Source organism: Protopterus annectens, chromosome 1.part0, assembly GCF_019279795.1.
Source record: "Protopterus annectens isolate FY-2018-M chromosome 1.part0, PAN1.0, whole genome shotgun sequence".
Classification (NCBI taxonomy): Eukaryota; Metazoa; Chordata; order Ceratodontiformes; family Protopteridae; genus Protopterus; species Protopterus annectens.
The window spans coordinates 1,400,067,071-1,400,091,370 of record NC_056725.1 but is presented as its reverse complement, the minus strand read 5'-3'; the positions used below and the strand labels follow the sequence as shown (position 1 = coordinate 1,400,091,370).

Sequence of the window (24,300 nt, the reverse complement as noted above, 5' to 3'; positions counted from 1 at the left end):
TGCTCAAAGAATTTAAGGCAATGACGGGAGAAACAACACTTTTTTTCAGAAAGATATTGGAGTATATTTGGAAGATTGGAATATACAAAGTATATGATAAATGCTTCTGAGATTAGACAAAGGTTTGGAATGCCCATAGAGATGCTTTACAAAAAGGATAGGGTACACAGCCTAAATAATATGTGCTACATCAACCACCTCAAAGCTCTATCGCTATATGTTGGTGCTTATCCCCCAACAATGAATTTGAAGTCACTGTCTGATATTAAGTTTGAATTTAAACAACCTATGTTATTCTGGTAGATGTAGATCTAGATCACATATTTATAAGTTTTATATAACTGCAAATCATGCCTATTTAGTTAAAAAAAGTGAAACTGCAACTAAAAGTGTCTTCAGACTGTACATTGTTGGTGCATTGTCTGTGTACATTGGTTATTTTTCGTTTAGAGTAACACTGGCAGTTCCCTACATGTTCTATAAAATAAGAGGTCTTTGTTAACTTGTGTAGAAAACATTTAAAAGGTAATTATAGGTCAGGAATGACAGAATTTAATGATTAATAGAGATCGTTTTAAGGTAAAACTGAAGTCTAAAATAAGAAATTATGCCAACCAACTGATAAAGTTAGAGTAAAAATTTAAAAAGACACCATTATTTGGAATTGCAAATTGTTTGCCAGGTGTGCTGTAACAGTTCAAGGAGAGATGGAAAGAGCGATGTAAGAGTTTGAGAGGTTGTTGGATTAAAATATATATATATATATATATATATATATATATATATATATATATATATATATATATATATATATATCAGTTCAGATGTCAAGCACTGAAAGATAGATATTTTTATAATTCACCAAAATATCAGAAAAATATTAATTGTAAGGATGAGGCAGCAAACAATATTATAGCTTGTTTAAAAATTAAGATAGCTTTCATTTTATTGGAGAGCTATAAATAATAGAAGAGTTTCAACAATAGTAAAAGCAATTGGAACAGGCACAGAACAGCATGGATAAAAAACAGGAGATGTGAATGATTTTTGCAAGGGCTGAGATCACCATGGTTAACTCAGTCTGAGGCAGTGGCTCTTATGACTCTTAATCAGTTTCAGCAGCTCAACACTTAGCACACTTTCCTTTGGTGCTGGAAGATCAGAAGACTGGGTTCTCCTCCCATTCCAAGTGCCTGCATTCATTTTCAAATTGCTGGCACTGCAGTGAAGCATTGGGAGTGCTGCTCTGGTGATTGTGCCATCCTTTGAATTAGATGGTAAACTGAAGTCCCATCTGCTTGAGTTTGTAGTAGCGCAGGTGAATGTAAAAGATTCCATGGCACCTGTTGAAAAGAGTAGGGTCCTTGATGTAGCATAACTTAAAAACATTAGTTACATAGTTACATATTTCCAAAATGTACTGTGTATAGTTTCATGCACATATGTAGACATTTCCATTTCTTGCTATGTAGCATTTTTGTTATAACATCCTTATTGCTATGCTTTCATAATTGACCCCCTCTCCTTCCTCTACAGCCATAATTTGATTTTTCACAATATGTCAAGATCCATTTCCCATTAAAAAATTGCATTCAGTCTTTCATTCCAAATAACCCATATTACATAAATTCTTGTCTACCCTTCTCACGCACTCTTTTCTTATAATGTTCATATATAATCATATTCATACCTATATTGCTTGTCATTAATATTCCCCAAAATAACTTTTTCAAAAGTTTCAGCAATCTTTACACACAGTGTTGTCTCTTTCTCATTACAAAATAAACACACTATTTCAACTTTCTTTTTATATAGCATATTACTCTTTACTGGTGACTTATTTATTGCTAATCTCGATAGGAATTCTTGACATTCTGCTGTCTTGGTACACCACTTTTCCAGTAAATGTTTCTTGATAATTTTAATTTCTTTATTCATATATTCCGTTTCCCTTTTCTTATTCTCATCATCTCCCAGAATTGCTATACTTATATTTAAACATTCCACTGGAAATGGGTTCTAGGATAGGAAACACTGCCACGCGTAGCACAAAAGTAAAAAAGTTTTGTGGCTGTTACTGCTGGAGTTGCATTTTATTTCTATATTTAAACATTCTCACTATTAAAGTTTCATTCTCTTTCTTTACCCACTTTAATTACTCTATACAAGTTTAAAGAAGTAGAATAAACAACTTGACTTAGTAACTTCAATCCCCCTTCATCTTCACTTAAGTACAGCACATCTCTTTTCACTTGGTTTAATGTTGAACCTGTATGTAAGAAAATACTAGCTGTACAATTTCCTTTTCATGTTTTGCTGTGATCATATAAACAGTTGACATATATGCTTTTTTCTCATTAATGCCAAATTCATCAGATAAACATTTTTCCTGAATGCTAATTACGTCCTCCATAGAAAATACACACACACACACACACACACACACACACACACACACACACACATATATATATATATATATATTTTTTTTCATTTATTTTATCAACCCTTCACATTGCATCACGACTACGTAATTTTCAGAATTTCATTCCTAGTATACACTGCATTCATTGAAAAATATACACCCCCAGTTTTCTCCACATCACCCAAACCTTTCCTTTTATCTTTATTTAAGGTCATTCCCATTTCTTTTAAACATCCTTTCATACAAACCAGTACTTCTCTCATACATATTTTGGTTTTAGCAACTACAGTTATATCATCTGTGTATAACAAAACTACTGGTATCACACCTCCTTTTCTATCATATATCTATCATCTTTCATTTTATTAGCTACTTCACTTAACTATCACATTCTTCACCACTGCAAAAAAATATTCTGCTCATGGGGTATCCTTGTCGTATACCGCACTTCATTCGTATTCCTTTACTCAGCCACCCATTCACTAACACCTTTACTCTATTATTCTGATGTGCTGACATACACACTCTACTAATTCTATTACCAATGCCATACTTCCTCAAAGTATAATGTCCGTCTGTATTAAACATTTTGCTAATATCACATACTATAAACTTCATATTCTCCTTTTTACTTATAACATTAGATGCAATTTTTCTTAATACCAATAATAATTCTTGAAATTCATTCCCTTTTATACCATATATACTTTTTTTCATAATATCCCTCATCCTTCCTTCCTTCCTTCCATTATCCTCTGTATTATTCCCATGAAAATGTTATAATTATTTTTTTAACTTTTTTTATTTAATTTTTCTCCTCTTTCTTTTGTAAAAGTTTTAAAATCCCACTACATAACTCTTCATAAACAAAACCTCCCTTCAACAATCCATTCACTGCACTTACAAAATACCCTCTTTACCAGTTCATTAATTTCTTGTACATTCCATACCCTATACCATCTGGGCCTGCTACTAAATCAACGTTTACTTTCTTAAGTACTTCATCCAATTTACTAATAGTAAATCATTTTTCAAATTCTTCCGTAACACTTTCTGGAAATGTCTTTACTTTCCCTTCTCTATTATTTTCCATCCTTGTATTCTTATACATATTTTCAACATGCTGTACTACAGTACTAATAATATGCTTGTATTCTTTTTGCCTCTCCTTTTACATTTCTCATTTCTGTCATTATATTAATACCCTACTTTACAATTTTTACCCAAATATGCAAACAGCTTCTTCGCTCTATAAATATCTCTGCCTAAAAAATGATGCCTTACAGTTTCTCAATTTTTCTATTTCTTTTTTCTATGCGATAATACTTTCTTGTATTATTCTCCAAATTCTCTAATACAGATCTATAAATTTTCTAGTATTTAATTTTTTTCTTCTTTTCTTACTTCACCCTGCTAATGAACAAAATACTTTTGTATACTACTTTTTAAATTTAATCCACCACTCAGACCACTTTTTATAGAAGTCCTTCATGGTTATATGATCCCTCTATAACTGCAATACTTCCAACATCCAGTTTCATCCCATAATTTGCAATTTATTTATTTTATTCACTTTCCTAATTTAATTCAATCCCTTTCTTCCATCACAGCCATACATTTTGCGAAATGGACTGAAAAACCCGTCACAACTGTATCATCATCTGCTACCCCCAAGTCTTCCAATAATACAAAATAATCAAATTCCAAACCCAAGAGCCTCCCACAAGTACATTACTTTTGTTACAGACAGTTAAATTACCACATTTTGTCACTTCCTTTTTATGTTAGCCTTTCTTTCTACATCTTCCGCTTAAATCACAGTTAAAGTCCCCTGCAATTATAATTTCATGTTAACGACAACATAGTGTAATATTTGATTAAACAGATTATTTCCTTGCTAGTTTTATATGCACACAGTGGTAACATTTTGTAAACATGTTCTCAACACCCCGAATCCACAGCAGTTAACCTTCCCATCCTTACCAACATTACAGATAGTATTTTCACTGTTTATTTTTTCACAACACAGTCACTTCAGAACAACTTTCACTTTCTATGTTCCATATTATATTTCCACTCTGCACTTTTTCTGTTTGCAGTCTTTCTTCAGGTGCCAGGAATCTTTCAAACCTAACATCCACATCACATTTAGGACATCATTCCAGTATCTCAGTCCTTTTTACAGTGTTAATAATGCTGTTCAGATTTATTGAAAGTACCCTAAAATTGTTGTTTTTCTTTCTTTTTAAATTTAGGGGAAATATTTTTAAATTTTCTTTTTCTTATTTTTACTCTTTCCCCTATTGAATATTTTCCTTGGTTTATGTGCCAATAATGTTTGATCTTCAGAATCCATTTCTCTTATTGTCAATCCATTCTCCTGACCTCTCTTCCTGCATGCAAACTATCTCCTCCCTTTCTCCCTCCATATACTTTTTCTTCTATATTTTTCCTTCACCTAGTTAACCCTGTCTCTCAACCTCTTGCTGTCCTTCATTGTGCACGTTTTCTTCCCTTTCCCATTCTTTTTCATTATTTACTGTTTGCTCTGAATGTGCCCCATTTTTTACACAGCCTGCATTCAGGCACACACCTTTTTGCTTTATGTCCTTTCTTCCCACAGTGGATACATTGTATCTTATCACAATCATTAAATAAATGAGAAAAGTCCTACAAAAGAAATATAATTTAAGCTGGCCAGCATATTGTAATGTCCCTCTATGACCAGCCACCAGAATAACACTTGGTTAGTGTTTCATCATGTTTTGTTTTGTTTTGTTTTTTTGCATTTCAAAACAGCTTCCAACCTTCACCCTCCATTCCACAAGTTTCTCTCTATAACTTTCACAGTGTTCTCAACAATTTCACTTAAACTCTGCATGCATTTTTAATATATTCTTGTTCCAGTTCATCGGTTTTAAACTGCAAAGTAACATTTTTTTACATTTAACTAACTACCAGAAAACAATAAGAATAAATGTCCTTTTTGTCACACAGTTCCAGAAATTTCATCATCAGTCACTCATTTTCAAATGTCAGGTCACTCAATTTATATCCATTAAATGTAAACAACTATTATTTAACAATACAAATAAATGTCCTTTTTTTTGTTACACAATTCCAGAAATTTCATCATCAGTCACCCGGTTTCAAATGTCAAGTCACAAATGTCAAGTCACTCAATTTATACCCATTAAATGTAAACAACTATTATTTAACAATATAAATAAATGTCCTTTTTGTTACACAATTCCAGAACTGTCATCATCAGTCACTTGGTTTCAAATGTCAAGTCACTCAGTTTATATCCACTATATGTAAACAACCATTTTTATGTAAATTACTGTTGCTCTACCTACTGACTCTGAAGCCACTATCTTGTATGCATTTGCCTCTCACTTGGTTGTATTTGTTTCTCTATTGTATGTATTTGTTACTCTTGGAGCTTTTCTCCCCGGGCCCCACTGAAAATGGATCTGTGTCCAGCCGTACTTTCCTAGTAAACAAATGTAAAATAAATAAATAAAATAAGTAAAAAGTCTTTGCCCCTATAGGTATAAAAGACCAAATGTCTTGAGTTGAAAGCTCAGAACAGTTACCAAGGTGTGTCATACATAACATCTATTACAGTGCATTTTTGTTCTTATTCTCACAGTTGGCCTTCTCTTTTTTATAAAACAGTTTTACTTCATTTTGTTGCTGCTGCCTTTTTTTCTCTACTGTCAATGCTGCATAAGTTTCAGTTATTGCACTGCCTACTCTAACAAAACCAGACTCCTTCTCAATTTGTTACTGCTTTCTTCTTTTACTTTCTGTCATTGCTGCATACATTTTAACTTCTGCATTCTCTGCTGTTACATCACCAGGTTCCTTCTCCAAATTACATCCTCAGCACTTCCAAAAAATTAACTGCCATTTTATCCACTGAAGCAGCAAAATTGTCACCTGGATAATACTGCTAGTTTATTTTCAGCAGAACATATCTGCTAGCCAGCTAGCCATCCTGACATCAGTTCTTTTATATGAACCAGTCCAATAGACTCACTTACTTCATTCTCCATTGAGACAGCTAAATACTGCTCATTTGTATCATCCATCACACAGGAATCTTTATTGGCATAGGGTTGCCACCTTTTTAAATGCCTAAAGTGGGACATTTTTGGTACAAACATCAGATTTTACAGGCCAAAACATACTCACGGCCAGTACAGAGGACAGAACTTGCCTTTTTTGCCTAAATAAAAGGTTACTCTTGTAGCATTTTAGTTGCTTATTCTGTTTCTTATAACATTTAGGTGTTTCAGATACAGAATAACTGTTTTATGCAACTATTGCATAAAATATAGGAACTAATTTTGTCCTAAAATATCAGGACAATTCCCATTTTTACACTTTTTTAGCAGGACACAACTGCCCAAAGAGGGACTGTCCCTCGCAAAGTGGGACAGGTGGTAACCCTATGGCATTCTGATTTTCCATATCAAACAAATATTTCTCCAACTTCCTTTCCACCTCCAAACTCACCATAGCTTTTCTCTCCTTCTCTATGTTACTGCTTCTCTTTAGCTTAGGGTTGCCAGCTTTTATCGTGGCTAAAACCGGAGTAAAGCCACACCCCTCGTGTCACCAGTAACCCCTCCCATTCCACCCCCACCCACAGTCTGCCCATTTTCTGATGTCACAATGACATCACTCGGCAAGGAACGTCCTCTTTTTCCATTCCTGCTGCCTCCTTTCGGCTAATTTGCTATGCTTTTCTGTAAAAAAAAAAAAGCATAGTAAATCAGCCGATTTACAAACTCTGATAGTCTGTTTCCTTTTTGAAACAGAATACCAGAGTTTGTACAGTGTTTTCCGGACTACAGGAGAATCAGTTTGATTTCCGGATAGTCCGGGAAAAAAACGGAGGGGTGGCAACCCTACTTTGGCTTCTTCCCTGCTTCTGTAAAAGCCCCCTGGCACAGTCTAGCAATTCAAAAGAACATGGTAATTCTCTGATTCCCTGGCCAAATTTCCTCTAGTAGTAGTATAAATACTACCTTGGGTGTCTCCTGAAAAGAGATTACTAGCTTAGAGGGACTAATCCGGTCAACAAAGGATAAATAAAAAATAAATAAATAAGCAAATTTCACAAGAAAAACTGATTGCTGTATTTAAGGTTAAAACAATATATATATATATATATATATATATATATATATATATATATATATATATATAAAACAGAACAAGTCAGCAAAATCTCCTGTCTCAGAAAAAGAGAAGGCACCAGCACGACACGATAGCACAGTTCACAAAAGTTTAATCCAAAGGATAAAATAATTCACATGAAGTTAAGCGCTTTCATCCACTAGGGACTTCTTCAGAACATTTGATTGTAACACTACTACTCCATTAAATACATTAATAGTTGTTAAAAATTGCATCACATGTCATAACCTCATTATACATTTAAAGTGCAAGTGCCTAGAAATACCTAAAGTTGCCTACAATTTCATAGGAAATGTTAACTATATATAAAAAAACACATACAAATAGGATAAAACTTTTCAGTACATGTGTGGTGCCAGAGCAAATAAAGCTTCCATCATAACATAAAACATTTGGTTGTAATAGTATGTAAAAAATGTAAAAAGAATATATATAAAAGAACAGCCCCATTGCTATTTGGAGCCTCTATTTGTTGTTGTCCAATACAGGTTTTATAGAAACATGTTCATTGATGCCAGGGTACACGGATGCATTAAGTTTTACCTGCCATCTTACCTCCTTATCACTAACTAATTTTTTAACATCACCTCCCCTCACATTGGCTCTAACCAGTTCAAGGATTCCAAAAGTAAAATTAGAACATTCCTTGTTAGTTTTTAGATGTTTCCACAAAGCGTTTGTCTCATCCTTTTTCCTGATACTATACTGGTGGTCGTAGATCCTGTTGCGTAAGCACCTGATGGTCTTCCCTACATAAAAGCAGGGACAGTGAGTGCAAGCAGCCAAATATATCAAATTAGAGGATCTACAATTGCCTTTTTGGTAATGAATTTTGGTTTTGTTGAAATTCTGTAAAGTTAAGTCCTGTATTGTTGTTATATACTGACACTGGGGACAAGTCCCACATTTTGTTGTTCCCCTCTTATTATCTGTATTAATCTGTTTTTTCTCCAATAAGGACTTCAAATTCTGACCATTCCTGTACACAAACTGGGGTACCCCTCCAACAATATTCCAAATTCTTTTATCTGCTCTTAATACCCTCCAGTTCTTCTGAATGATCCCTTTAATATACTTACTGTGAGGGCCGTATTGTATGATACAAGCTTTCCCAAACTTGTTTGTCATGTCTGTACAAACCTCCTGATTGTTCTTAGGGGGTACATTAAAAGGTCTTCCTCCTCCTAGGAGGGGTATGTACCTTTTACCCCATTGTTGCCAGACATAAGTCTTTAGCTCATTAATCATGCCCTCGGGATATCCCCTTTCCACAAAGAATGAACCTATCTTCCTTAATTCAACATCCAAATCCATAATATCAGATGTCATCCTCGCCGCTCGAATGAACTGCCCTTTTACTATATTTCTTTTCTGGGCCCAAGGATGGCTGCTATTAAAATGTAGATAGGAGTTGCTAAAAGTGGTTTTCCTAAAAATGTTAGACTTAAAGTTGCCTTCTTCTAATGTAACCAACACGTCTAGATAGGAAATACTCTTTCTGTCCATATTGATGGTAAATTTCAAGTAATCAGTACAAGAGTTTAGGTGTTTGAAAAAATGGTCCAACTCCTCCTTACTCCCTTTCCAAACTAGAAAGATATCGTCAAGGAAACGATAGTAGCATCCTATATGTTCCATCCACTTAGAGCTAAGGATGTGTTCCTTTTCCCAGTTAAACAACACCAGGTTTGCATATATGGGGGCACAAGCAGCCCCCATCGCAACACCCTTGCTTTGTCTATAATATTTCCCTCATAAAAGAAGTAGTTGTGGGTTAGTACTATCTCCATGAAGTCCAGAATCAAAAGGGTTCGCTCCCAAGAGGTCTTATCTAACTCATGAATACTATCCTGAAACCTTCTCATCCCTTCCACGTGGGGGATGCTTGAAAAAGGTCGACCACATCAATGGTGACCAACCATTCGCCTCCTTGGAAATATGTGGTTCCAATCGTCCTAAAAATCCCATGAGTCGGCCACTAGATGACTTATACTCCTAAACAAGGTTTTAACCATTTATCGACAACTTTTCCAAATCTGAAAGTTTTAGAGAAACTTCCAGATATTATTGGTCTGAATGGTGGGTCCACCATGTCCTTGTGGACCTTTGGGATGCCCACTATCGTACCTATAATGGGATGTTCTACTTTGAGATATTTTTCCAGGTTGGTATCAATGCTACCTTCTAAAATAAGGTCGTGTAATAACAGATCCACTTTTCTATACCCTTTATTAACTTCATTTAATGAAGATTCCTCATATTTTCCTGAATTACTTAAAATGCTATTCATCTTACTAATGTACTTTTCACTAGAATATAGTACTACACCACCCCCCTTATCCGGTTTCATGATCCGGATAAGTTTGTTCTCTTGTAATCTTTTTAACAACATATGTTCATCCTTAGAAATGTTATTTTCAAAATGGTTATACAAGGGTTCAGTACGTTGGATGTGCCTGTAAATATCACCGACTACAAGTTTTTCAAATGTGTCAAGTAGTGGATTTAAAGGGGGGGTGTAGGAACTCTTGGTCTTAAATTCCTTTTCATTTACATAGTTGGATCCTTCGAACTTAATATCAAGGTTCAGTTTCCTAATATATTTTTTCACATCCAAAATATTTTCAACTAAATTCAATCTACTATGGGGGATAAATTTCATCCCTTTAGATAGTAGAGTAAAGTGCTCTTTAGTAATGACTTCATCAGTGTAGTTGTATATGTTAAACTCCCCTTTCTAGACAAAATTTTGGAAAAAAGGGGGACAATTATGCACGTACCCCACATTACAATTATAGGAATAAATTTACAGATACGAATAAATTTACAGATAGGAATTTTTTATGGGAAGAACAGGATTGGGACACAGATGTGAGAGGTTACCAGGCCAAGAAAGGGGAGTTTATGGACGGGAGAGCTACGAGATAGATAACAAGCAGATATACAACCATAATTCCCCCCACAACACTGGTGAAAATGAAAAAGAAAAAGTCAACAAAATATTAAGGATTAACGATGTGCTCAGCAGTTATGACAATTTTAACATATACAACTACACTGATGAAGTCATTACTAAAGAGCACTTTACTCTACTATCTAAAGGGATGAAATTTATCCCCCATAGTAGATTGAATTTAGTTGAAAATATTTTGGATGTGAAAAAATATATTAGGAAACTGAACCTTGATATTAAGTTCGAAGGATCCAACTATGTAAATGAAAAGGAATTTAAGACCAAGAGTTCCTACACCCCCCCTTTAAATCCACTACTTGACACGTTTGAAAAACTTGTAGTCGGTGATATTTACAGGCACATCCAACGTACTGAACCCTTGTATAACCATTTTGAAAATAACATTTCTAAGGATGAACATATGTTGTTAAAAAGATTACAAGAGAACAAACTTATCCGGATCATGAAACCGGATAAGGGGGGTGGTGTAGTACTATATTCTAGTGAAAAGTACATTAGTAAGATGAATAGCATTTTAAGTAATTCAGGAAAATATGAGGAATCTTCATTAAATGAAGTTAATAAAGGGTATAGAAAAGTGGATCTGTTATTACACGACCTTATTTTAGAAGGTAGCATTGATACCGACCTGGAAAAATATCTCAAAGTAGAACATCCCATTATAGGTACGATAGTGGGCATCCCAAAGGTCCACAAGGACATGGTGGACCCACCATTCAGACCAATAATATCTGGAAGTTTCTCTAAAACTTTCAGATTTGGAAAAGTTGTCGATAAATGGTTAAAACCTTGTTTAGGGAGTATAAGTCATCTAGTGGCCGACTCATGGGATTTTTTAGGACGATTGGAACCACATATTTCCAAGGAGGCCGAATGGTTGGTCACCATTGATGTGGTCGACCTTTTTTCAAGCATCCCGCACGTGGAAGGGATGAGAAGGTTTCAGGATAGTATTCATGAGTTAGATAAGACCTCTTGGGAGCGAACCCTTTTGATTCTGGACTTCATGGAGATAGTACTAACCCACAACTACTTCTTTTATGAGGGGAAATATTATAGACAAAGCAAGGGTGTTGCGATGGGGGCTGCTTGTGCCCCCATATATGCAAACCTGGTGTTGTTTAACTGGGAAAAGGAACACATCCTTAGCTCTAAGTGGATGGAACATATAGGATGCTACTATCGTTTCCTTGACGATATCTTTCTAGTTTGGAAAGGGAGTAAGGAGGAGTTGGACCATTTTTTCAAACACCTAAACTCTTGTACTGATTACTTGAAATTTACCATCAATATGGACAGAAAGAGTATTTCCTATCTAGACGTGTTGGTTACATTAGAAGAAGGCAACTTTAAGTCTAACATTTTTAGGAAAACCACTTTTAGCAACTCCTATCTACATTTTAATAGCAGCCATCCTTGGGCCCAGAAAAGAAATATAGTAAAAGGGCAGTTCATTCGAGCGGCGAGGATGACATCTGATATTATGGATTTGGATGTTGAATTAAGGAAGATAGGTTCATTCTTTGTGGAAAGGGGATATCCCGAGGGCATGATTAATGAGCTAAAGACTTATGTCTGGCAACAATGGGGTAAAAGGTACATACCCTCCTAGGAGGAGGAAGACCTTTTAATGTACCCCCTAAGAACAATCAGGAGGTTTGTACAGACATGACAAACAAGTTTGGGAAAGCTTGTATCATACAATACGGCCCTCACAGTAAGTATATTAAAGGGATCATTCAGAAGAACTGGAGGGTATTAAGAGCAGATAAAAGAATTTGGAATATTGTTGGAGGGGTACCCCAGTTTGTGTACAGGAATGGTCAGAATTTGAAGTCCTTATTGGAGAAAAAACAGATTAATACAGATAATAAGAGGGGAACAACAAAATGTGGGACTTGTCCCCAGTGTCAGTATATAACAACAGTACAGGACTTAACTTTACAGAATTTCAACAAAACCAAAATTCATTACCAAAAAGGCAATTGTAGATCCTCTAATTTGATATATTTGGCTGCTTGCACTCACTGTCCCTGCTTTTATGTAGGGAAGACCATCAGGTGCTTACGCAACAGGATCTACGACCACCAGTATAGTATCAGGAAAAAGGATGAGACTAACGCTTTGTGGAAACATCTAAAAACTAACAAGGAATGTTCTAATTTTACTTTTGGAATCCTTGAACTGGTTAGAGCCAATGTGAGGGGAGGTGATGTTAAAAAATTAGTTAGTGATAAGGAGGTAAGATGGCAGGTAAAACTTAATGCATCCGTGTACCCTGGCATCAATGAACATGTTTCTATAAAACCTGTATTGGACAACAACAAATAGAGGCTCCAAATAGCAATGGGGCTGTTCTTTTATATATATTCTTTTTACATTTTTTACATACTATTACAACCAAATGTTTTATGTTATGATGGAAGCTTTATTTGCTCTGGCACCACACATGTACTGAAAAGTTTTATCCTATTTTTATGTGTTTTTTTATATATAGTTAACATTTCCTATGAAATTGTAGGCAACTTTAGGTATTTCTAGGCACTTGCACTTTAAATGTATAATGAGGTTATGACATGTGATGCAATTTTTAACAACTATTAATGTATTTAATGGAGTAGTAGTGTTACAATCAAATGTTCTGAAGAAGTCCCTAGTGGATGAAAGCGCTTAACTTCATGTGAATTATTTTATCCTTTGGATTAAACTTTTGTGAACTGTGCTATCGTGTCGTGCTGGTGCCTTCTCTTTTTCTGAGACAGGAGATTTTGCTGACTTGTTCTGTTTTATTTGTGGACTGTTCTCAGGTCGTACTTATTCATATATATATATATATATATATGGATCATTTATAAATATGTTTTAATCCCAGTTTTTTGTTTTTTTAATAATGCTGCATTAGAAACAAAGAAAATTCCTTTGTTTTGGAAGGAGACAGCACTAACATTGATACTAAAGAAAGGAAAAGATTCAAGTCTGCTATCTTTTTATGGACATGTTTTAGTGTTGAGTCATAACAGTAGGTTATTTGTGGCAATTTTAGTGAAAAGAATGTCAAAATCCATACTGCAGTTGTTTGATGATTAACAGTGAGTATTTGTGGCAGGAAAACAGACTTAAGATAATGAAAACAGGCATGTTTTTATTGACATTAGTCACAAAGAAGTCCATAATACAAAGGATATTTCTAAAAATAATCAACATAATTCAACTTGTGGATGAACTTGGCAATGCAGAAAGTTTTATTAAAAGAAAAAAAAAATAATGACTCAAATACGTGGCAAAGTAGTTACCATGGAAGATGCATGAGGGCATACTTATTAGTACTGAAAATGTTTACTAATCAGTGAAGCTGAAACTGATTGCACTGAGTTATAAGGGGACATTAAACTGAGTTCTACATGTTAATGACTGATTGCCTCTAAACAGTGGAAAATTAACCGCATCGAGGGCAAGTACAAGTATTCATATAATTGACTGTTTTGCATACTTGATAAAACCATTCCAACTCACAGAACCCCTCTTCTTGCTGCTGAGAAATGTCACTTTTTGCTTTAGGCAGTGAGTACCATATGCTACTGTGGTAGACTACAGGAGGGGTATAAATAAATAACCATCTTGGTATGTTGTCCAGTTAGAGGACTTGCGAATCATAGGATTCACAGAATCGCAAACTACACAAGTGCTGGGAGGGCATGCACACCATTCTTGTAGCACACAGACATATGATTTTCAGTGTTAGGAATCTGTTTGGGATGAATCAGAGGTACCTCACCCTGCACGGATATAGCCATGATAGGTAAATGAGACTGTACGAGTGCATGTGTGTGACAACACTGCAGCACTGTGTGAGCACTTCCATGAGTATCTGTGCATGAATGCTTAGTGTGTGTGTGTCTTTGAATTGGGAGTCAGTGCCTGTGTGTGTTATTCTATGTAGCACAGGCACTAGGTGCTTTTCTGCATAGTTGTCCCAAACTGCACAGTAAAGTGAATCACAGTCATGCAAATTCACAACAAAAGGAGATCTTCTGTTTTGAGAAAGTATGTGACCACACATCGGTAAATGGCAAATAAGTATAACTCAGCTCATTGGCTCTAGGGCAGCTGCACTGCAGTGCCATTAATTATGAATACTAGCCTGTCTTTTTTCTTTAATATACTAATTCAAGTGGGTGCATTTCTGATGATGACTCATAGAGTCCCATATGTTTATAACATATGTCCAAAGTTAGATGTTTGTTTTATTACTTGTATTACTTTGTTTCAAATGAAAACAATAAAAAAAAAAATATATATATATATATATATATATATATATATATATATATATATATATATATATATATATATATATATATATATATATATATATAGTTGCAAGAACCTGATAGGATAAGCAATTAATAACATTATAAAGTGACTATATTGTCATTGCTTTTATAAATGTTGGTATTTGTTCGAAATTTAAAAGAATGAAAACAAATTTTTTCTTCAGAAAAACAGAAATACAGAATCAAGTTTAACTTAGTAAGTGGCTGGAGTAAGCAATATTAAACTATTTAATATTCAAGTTTAATGGAAAGATAACAGATAGGCCAGACAAAGATTAAAACCAATCAGTCAGTATGGATGTAAAAGACAGCCATTGTCCATAAAGGATAAAGTTCATATAGTAAGCCAGCTGAGTGGAACAGAAGGATAAAGTCATGAGCATGCCAGATTACATATAGTTGATAGTGACTAGTGTACTGGAATAGGTTCACAGGTTCATAGGTGTGTACTAGGTTAATGGCCCCAGAGTCTTTACAAGCCTAGCCCATAGGATTACCCTGGCATCGTGCCACCCGACCTTAGTTCTCAGTGCCTCTGTAAAGTAGTGCCACTGGAATGATCTCTGGGGTGAAATTTCTATTTCCCATCCACTCATCAAGATTTCTCTTTAAGAGGGCCAGTGAGATGCTCTGTTTGACATGTATGGGAAGTCTATTCCATAGCATGGGCAGTCTCTGGGTTATGAACCTGTCCCTCCAGCATGTTCTATTGATTGTGGTAATGAGGTCGAGGTCTCTGGAGTGTGTGGTATGGAGGGATTGGGATTTCTTTAGATGTAGCATTTCTAACAGAGCTGGGTCAGACATGGATTTGTAAGTCAAGCAGAGATCGCCTCTAAGTAGGCGATATGAGACAGAGAATAGTTGGAGATTTTTGAGTCTGTCCATATAGGACAAGTGTTTAAGCCCTAGGATCCACTTTGTGAGGTACATTTGTGGCCTCTTCAGTTGTTGCAGGTGTCTAGTGAGGTACATGCCAAATGGGGCATTGTACTCGATGACTGGCCTAATGGAAGAATAGAGGGAGACAATGACCTCTTTCTTCCTGGATGCAAAACACTTAGTAATGAGATGTGCTACACAGAAGGACTTTCTGACCACAGTGGCAATGTTGTGATCAAAAGAGAGGTTGCTGTCAACCTCTGTTCCCAGATCTCTTATAACGCCTTCTGTATTCAGTGGATTACCATTGATGTGGTAATTCAAGGGTACCGGGTTTTTCCCAAGGGGGTGCTGACACATTTTTTTGCATTGAGCTTAAGCCATGGTTCTGACACCAGTTGTTGATCTCAGTGAGGATTTTCTGTATGATATCAACATCACTTGGGGAGTTAGCAATAGCTCCCAACTTGCAATCGTCTGTGAAATTTGTCAGCCAGAGTCCTTTGTGTTGGCCTGGATTTCATAGAAGTAGATACCAAACAGGGAGAAGACCCAGGACCAAACCCTGTGGGACTCCACTAGTGACTAATTATCAGTCTGATTTGGAGTCAGCTACTTTCACACTGTGGGTTCTATCTGTGAGCCAGTTTGCAACCCATCTAGTGATTTAGGGGTTGATGCCTAGCTTAGTGAGTTTTTCTATGATTCTTGAGTGGGGAATGGTATCAAAGGCCTTGGCCAGATCAAGGTAGGCTGTATGAACCACCATGTCTTCATCCACAGCTCTGGTGACTGACACAAAGAAGCCAACCAAGTTGAGCAGGCATGATCTACCCTTCACAAAACCAAATTGTGTGGGATCCAGAGTTTGGGGATTCCATATATCCTTGTTTATTAGGTCCATGATGATGCATTCCATAGCTTTGCATATCAGACTCATCAGACTAATGGGGCAATAGTTCCCAGGGTCTGCAGTCACTCCTCCTTTGTGGAGAGGGAGAACTGTAGTAGTGCACCATTCAGTAGGGACAAATCCTGAGGTGAGGCTGTGATTGAACAGGGCACACAGGTGAGATGCCAGTTCACTCTGTAGTTCATGTAGAACACAGCCAGGGATATTGTCAGGTCCCATAGAAGCTGTATTCTTGACCTTGAACAGTGCTTGCGCTCTACTGGTATTATGATTGGCCCTTTGGGGGGGGGGGGGTAAAGTTGGCACTGAATCTGTCGGCCAGTATATTGGCAATATCTGTTGGCTCGGTATAGGAGGTACCATTGTGCTGTAGCTCAGATCAAATCTGGATATTGCTGTGGAGATTCTTTACATAACTATAGACGGCCTTGTGGTTGTCTTTACTATCTGCTGCAATTCTGTTTTCATATCTAGCTTTAGAGGATTTGATGAGGAATCTCAACTTTTTGTTGAGGCTGATAAGGGAGTTTTTCCAGTCTTGGGACTTTACCTTATTCTGCATCAGTTTCATCCTTCTGTTATAGAGTTTGTTTATGACAGGGGACCACCAGATTGGCTTCCTTTTTTTGGAGGAGAGCATCTTGGTTCTATTGGGTATGGTGAGATCCATGCATTTGTGTATGTGTTCATACAGTGCCTTGGTATATGATTCAGCAAACATGCAACTTTCTCCATTTGCATGGGTGCCGTGAAGTTGTGGATTTCCAAGGTGATTAGTTTGTGGTCGGATCTAACCAGGGAGGAGCTGACTATTAGTGTGGACTAGACCAATGGTTGCCCATGTTTGTAATGACCAGGTCAAGGATATTGCTACCTGTAGTGGGGGGGGGGGGTAAGAAAGAGCTGGTCCAGGGCATTTGAATTAATGAATCCCAGGAAATGTTGGGCAAGTGTATTGGTACATGAGTAGTTTTCCCAGTTAATGGAGGGGTAGTTGAAGTTGCCTAGTATAAGTGTGTTAGGTTGGACCCTAATATTCTCTAGGGTGCTTAGGAACATGGAGTGTGAGTCTTGAGACATGGTTGGGAACCTATAGCAGGTTACAACCTGAATAGCTGTCTTACCCAATGTTAGCTGCACATGAAGTATCTCAGATGTCTTATATTAGGCTACCAGTCTAGAGGTGTACGCATCCTTTATGAATATGGAAACATCACCACCTTTGGAGCTTCAGTCCAAGTTCTTGGGCCAAAAGGTGTGGAATGAGTTATAGCCTGGTAGTGCAGGGGTACTTTCTGCTGCCTTGAACCAGGTCTCTGTTACAGCACAAATGTTGATGTTCTCCATTTTAAGGAGTGCTTTGAGTGAGTGCATTTTGAGAATTTGACTTCTAGCATTGAGCAGCATGACCCTCATATTGCATTTGTTTGTAGCTGTTATGGTGGTAATTTGGTCTTTGGAACACCACCTAAAAAAGGCACTATAGGGGTGGCAAGAGCCTTGGCCAGTACCCAGAAGCCCGGGGGTGACAGATGCAGGCCATCTCTGGCAAAGCATCAAGGTCCGTCACTCAGGTCATCCCAGGCAGACAGATACTGGATCCCCTTAGAATGACACCAGAAATTTAGCCAGTTGTTGAAATCAATAATTTTCTGCTTGTACTGTTATCATTCTGGATGATGGTAGGATGCTGCTCAGGGCTAGGGTCATACCCGCCTGGGCCACATAATCCCAGAGCTCATCCATGTCTCTTTTCATGTAGTCCAGGGAGGTACGTCTCAGGTCATTCACACCCACGTGTACAATGACAGAGTCATATTTGTACCTGAATAGCTATTAGGAGATGGTGGGAGTGAGCAATGAATACTGCATTGCTCATCCTGTGGGAGCAGATCAATGATTCTGATGCATCTATCACCACTGAGCAAGGAGGACTTCACCTGGTGACCAGTAGAGATGGACTGGGGATGTGATCTTCTTCCTACCAAGCTGACAATGATTGTCCTTAACTCATTACATCCCAGTGATGCCTCCAGGTGCATCTGTAGTTAACTCCTACAAACGCCTCTATGCATCAAATATTGCTTATTCATATTTGCATAAATAATTCCAAAACCATGCTATGTACAAGGTTTTAAAAGATTTCATCTTAAAGCTTACACAATAGCAAACTCAACTTTATTAATATTTTACTTATATCTAGTGCAAGAGCTATTAACTGTTGTTTTTATGATTTTAATTTATATAGATATAATTTTCACATTTTTCTAAATATCTCAACAACCACAAAACACATCCGAACTCATTAGCCTCTTACGAAAGGTCTCTTCTAGATTAATAAAATGCCACTGACAGTTATTTACAAAATATTACAGACATAATAGTTACTGTGTCTACTGTGAGTTATAAAATTCAGTTTAAGACCTAGAACCTAAAGAATACTACTACTCTAAAATAAATAGTGCTGCAGGGTTTGCCATTTATACTTCTTTCATAACCCTTATGGTTTGAAATGTGAGGCCATAATTTGAGTCTGTCAAAAGGCTTAGGCTCTGCCCATTGGAAGTTACAGTGCAAACTTCCTGAGCTCCATTGGAGTGAATGAGTTAATGTGTATGTTCTTGTGTGTGTGGAGCGGGGTTAGGACCTTAGCAGAAATAATGAATGCCTGGATAACAGCTCTGTGAATGGCTGGAAATGGGTCTTGTCAAAGGGGAATGAAAGGCCAACAGAACAGAGCTTATGGTCAGCAGGCACTGAGGACAAAAAATTACTTGAATATTAATGAATTAATTACATCAGACAGTGCAGAGAGAAGTCCAGTTATGATGCTAATGTAAAAATCAGATCAGGTTTTGAATGCTTGCAGCCAGCTGACACCACTTTGGAATTTGCACAGATATAAGTCGTTAGACATCTTGTTCATTTCCTGATTACAAGAACTACATCAGCACAAGTAATCTGTCATCAAGGCACTAACTCTTTGTTATGGGTGATGGAGTTGTAGTAGCTATTTTGTTAGGGAGGATGGAGCCTTTAGATTATGAGATGCCTTTGTAATTCTGCTGTGATTTGAGTTGTGTGGGCAGGGGAGGAGGGTCTGTGGGTGAGGGGTCTTCATTAAGTACTTGTCCATGAGCCTTGGTTAGGGAACAGAATGTATAAAAATGGCAGGAGAACAGACTCTAGCAATATAAAAGCTGTCTGTTTCAACTTTTCATTTTTTCCTTTGTTTGGGGGTGGGTGGGCCTAGTGGTGGCTTCTCTATCCTTTCATTTTTGTTTACTGATTTATTACTTCCTTGAAAATGTTAACTTTTTCTGTCTGACTGACAGATACACTACTTAAATATACAGTGAATATTCAAAGCATTATTGTTGTTCCTTACATACCCATTCTATGTAGTGTCGTGTTTACATACTTATTTTAATGCAGTTTTCATGCGCATTATAGTCATACCTGACATAATAAGAGAAATTACCTTTTGCTTCTTTCCATGTAAATCTACTAAATAAAATTATCATTGGTGAAACAGTTATTTGCTAATGATAGTCTATACTCTTATTCTGAGTTCAGACTCTAACTTTTGTAGGACAGCTAGGTTAGTACTAGACTAACTGCCTTTGTGAGCCATTTTAAGCCTAGCCAACTACCCAGTGTAAGAATCAAACCCTGCACCTTGTGTTTGCAAGGTAAACATTTTTACCATTATTCCAATCTTCCACCCTTTATAAGACTTATTTTCTGTATTATGTAGTAACCTAGTTCATGGTCATTTCATATGTATTTTCAGCCATTGGAGTGGGGTACTTTTATTAGGACTGCAGAGTGTGCAGTTTTGCAGAACTTTAATGATCAACCAGAAAGAAATCTGGGGTTGAAAGTTGGACTGTATCACATGCACCTACACACTCTAAAATACTTCTCTCATGTTGTCCGTAGATGACCACTGGAATGTACTGCTGCAGTACATGTCTACAAATGGATCTGCTTTTAAACCTGGATATTCCATATAATTGAAACTCATTTTCTTGAGACAAACATCGCAAAACCTTGAAAACCAAACCGGTGAATTTTTTCCCAGGATAAGTAAACACTTGCCCAGACTTAAACAAAACACACACACCTTAGTAAATAAAACCCACCTAGGTAGGGGTGCTACAACCCCACACCCTCCAATGTGGGGGCTTCACCTCCCATCCCCTTATTATATATACCAAATCCGGCATTGCACTCACTGCAGTAGAGAAAACAGAGTATTGGGCAAGTGTTTATGTACCATGAGAAAAATTCACCATTTGGGTATTCAAGGTTTTGCGATTTGTGTCTTGCAAAAATGGGGATCAATTATATGGATTTTGAGCTTCAGCATGGTATCCCTAAGGAAATTCTTATGAAAACAGTAAAAATAAAACACATATCTTAAATAACCATGTCTTTTTGCACTTATAACAAGTCAAGATGTTAATCTTGTCAATTAATTTCAGTAGCTGCCTCTTTAAAATGCTTGGTCTTGTTGAACCTCTATATTTATGAAGAAAACATTGCATTTATCAGTCTCTACCTTGAATTAGCTTTGGGCCAGTGAACTAAAACCATTTACTGACTACCTAATGTAAATATGAGGGGCAACAGTCAAGAATACAATAAAGGGAAGGTAATGAAAGTAAATGGTGGCTATGATGGCAGACCTTTATCTGCTAGAGGCAGATTACAGTATCCCAGTATGTAAGTTGGATAGAGATAATAGGCTGACTAAACTGCTCTTTCTAGAAAGTTCTAAACAAAATATATCCAATTAAATCAAGAAAGAAAATAATATCCATCTTGTTCCCTGAGGGAAAGATGATTTAAGGAATCTGAAGGTTACAATAATTTGACTAGTAATGACCATACAACAGTATATACTCCAACAGCAGTTACACATCCTACAGTAACTATGAAATATTCGGCGGAGGAACTATTTTACATCAAAACTATAAAAAAAAAAATAATAATGTAGTAAAACAAATATAAACAAATTTAACAGGTAGTTAATTTTGCAAACACCATAATGCCCTCCATGGTGGGTATTTTATGGGAAGTAATGGACCTTCCAGGAGTGGAAACTCCTGCAGTGTCAGACCTCACAACACCCCTAGGTGATCTGTTATTTCCACAGTATTACCCACCCTGTTGGATATAATTGCTTACTTGGCATCCCTGGAAAGAAGGAATGGAAGCTCTATCTGTAAATCTGTCAATCTGCATGTACTTGCATGCATAGTTATCTTAAAACATGTAATACTGACGTATGATACATGATGTATCTTATACTGAAAGATTAAGGGACCAGGTTTTGTGTTGAGTGGTAAAGTCACAAGTCATGTAATAACGTTTCCTGATTTACAGTACAAAATATTTCATGCAACTCACAAACTAGACCAATACATATCCATTCAATTTCTGCTGTAATTGTTTAATTACCATTTCCCTGTAATATAAGTAGGATATGGTAATAACCATCTATTTAAAAGGGCTTTACATGGTTTCTGTAGGTTCTTATGCATGAGCTTTCCTGTGGCTGGTTTTCTAATCTAGTTCTGATGATATGTTTTACATTTTTTTAGGTATAAGGAAAGTGTTTTTTTTTTTTTTTCTTTCTTTCTTTCTTTTTAATTTTAGTCAGGTAGTGATGTGGTGAGGACTATGTTAGGATTTCCTAATTTCCTAGTTTAGTTTCTGGAAATCTGCACAGCTGTGAAATAAGAAGGCGAATTGCTGAGGTACCAGATCGCTGTGAATAAAGAAATTACTGGTGAAGTGCTGGCGGTTTATGTTTTCTACAAAATTTGCTGGTGTGGTGTTATTTGATAAGATTTCGTTCCTTCTGAGTGTGGCACTCTTTGTAAAAGATCTTGTGCCGTACAGTGTTACTGCTTGCAGGAACTGAGGAACCATGCTACATGTTTTACTGAAGCATGTTCTGAGCTCCTAAGAGCAGTAAAATTACAACCAGGATCTTTCCATTCAAGTAAAATGCCACTGAGCCTACAGTGACAGGTATCTACATTCGTCTGTGTAGCTGGCTGTTGCACTAAATACAGCAACCACTTTCAACAGATGTACGTAACTGTAACTGCCTGCTTACACAAGTCTCTGGTCACTGCCTGCTAGCAAACTATTCTCATGTTTCTGCGAGTATTGGAAACAAGCTGGCCTTTGTTAGGAAAGGCTTTGATCTTTGTGCTCTGACTTGTGTCATATAGTTTTGTTTCATTAAAGTAACGTTACATTAATAGTTTTACCAAAGCAATACCATGCACTCCCTGCATGATGCTTTTTTTTATTTATTAACATCATGGTGAAGATTTCAGTGAAAACTATTCAATCTACTACAAATAAAAATAAAATGCACAGTACAAAATGTACTTGCCATTTGTTGCCCATACTTACGGCTGCAGTCTTCATCAGCACACAGTTTCTTGTTGGCCAGTTTGGGCATCGGCTTTCCTCCCAATGAAATATTTAGAACAATACTGAGTACCACAAAATGAAGAATCCTTTTTTCCTTAGTCATTTTCAGCAAGCATTCATATGTCACTTGCAAATCTCTTTAGTATGAATCCTTCACAAAGTTCTAAAACAGATGAACAGAAGGCTTATGTTTATACTGCTCAACCAAACTAATTTATTCAAGTTGCATAAAAGTTTGTTTTTCATCTCCTCCTCCACTCTTTTTTTCCCGTTTCTCACTCATTTGGTAAAATCAGTTTCCCTGCAGCCTACTCACCTCTCTGCCACTTCTCATTCAATTTACAGTGTACATGTAATTCCATTTTCCCTAACATGTAGTGTCCCTCCATAAGCAACCAATGCCCAAGTACTACCTCTCAACTGTACAGATTTTTGTAGAATGTCCAGATTTTTGCCTCATATTTTTGGTCTGTTCCTCATAAAATTTGTGATTTTCTGACAAATCACTGGGATGATCTGAGAATTGAAGTCACTAAATAATGATAATCATTTGTGTTTCAGACTTCATATCCTCCAGAAAAAAGCATGCTAAGACAAATTCTGTTATTCTAGCAACTTCCTAAGTGTATAAGAGCAATATTTAAAATCTGTCCCTATATTTGGGCCTTTGTCCCCCCATTCTATGAGGCTTTGTCCCGATATTTTGTACTAAGAGGTTGACAGGTATTATGTGCATTTATGCACAAACGTACATACATACATCTCACACATATAATTGCCATGGTCTGTAGTCCTGTATTCTTTGTGCTGGGTATCATATAATCTTAGCTGTTTTTGGTAAAAGAAGAAATGGATTTAGTCCAAAAGGTAGCTTAACATTCAAGCATAATAATTTAAGTTCATAAGCATATTGTGCAGCCTGGAAAGGTCAATGTATGCCCAACTCACTAAACAGTATTAAATTGCTGGTTACTTTTGGGACTACTGCCTAATAACTTCTAAGTAGTTCTCAAGATAACCCCTGTAATAAATGACTTACTTGAAAATGAACTGCACAGTGTAGCAGATCATCCTTTGAATAAGGCTTACCTTCAACTATGATGGC

The 24,300-nt window shown here is 36.5% G+C and overlaps 1 protein-coding gene across 1 annotated transcript in view; it reads right to left on the bottom strand.

Moving 5' to 3' along the window:
- The window catches only part of MIA (MIA SH3 domain containing), a 464,578-nt gene extending 441,179 nt beyond the window's left edge, over positions 1–23,399 (bottom strand). The window contains exon 1 of the mRNA XM_044067227.1: positions 23,175–23,399. Within this exon, the coding sequence (XP_043923162.1) occupies positions 23,175–23,298 (124 nt within the window). The 5' untranslated portion in view covers positions 23,299–23,399. The remainder of the gene's footprint in view (positions 1–23,174) is intronic.
- Between the last annotated feature and the right edge of the window lie 901 nt (positions 23,400–24,300).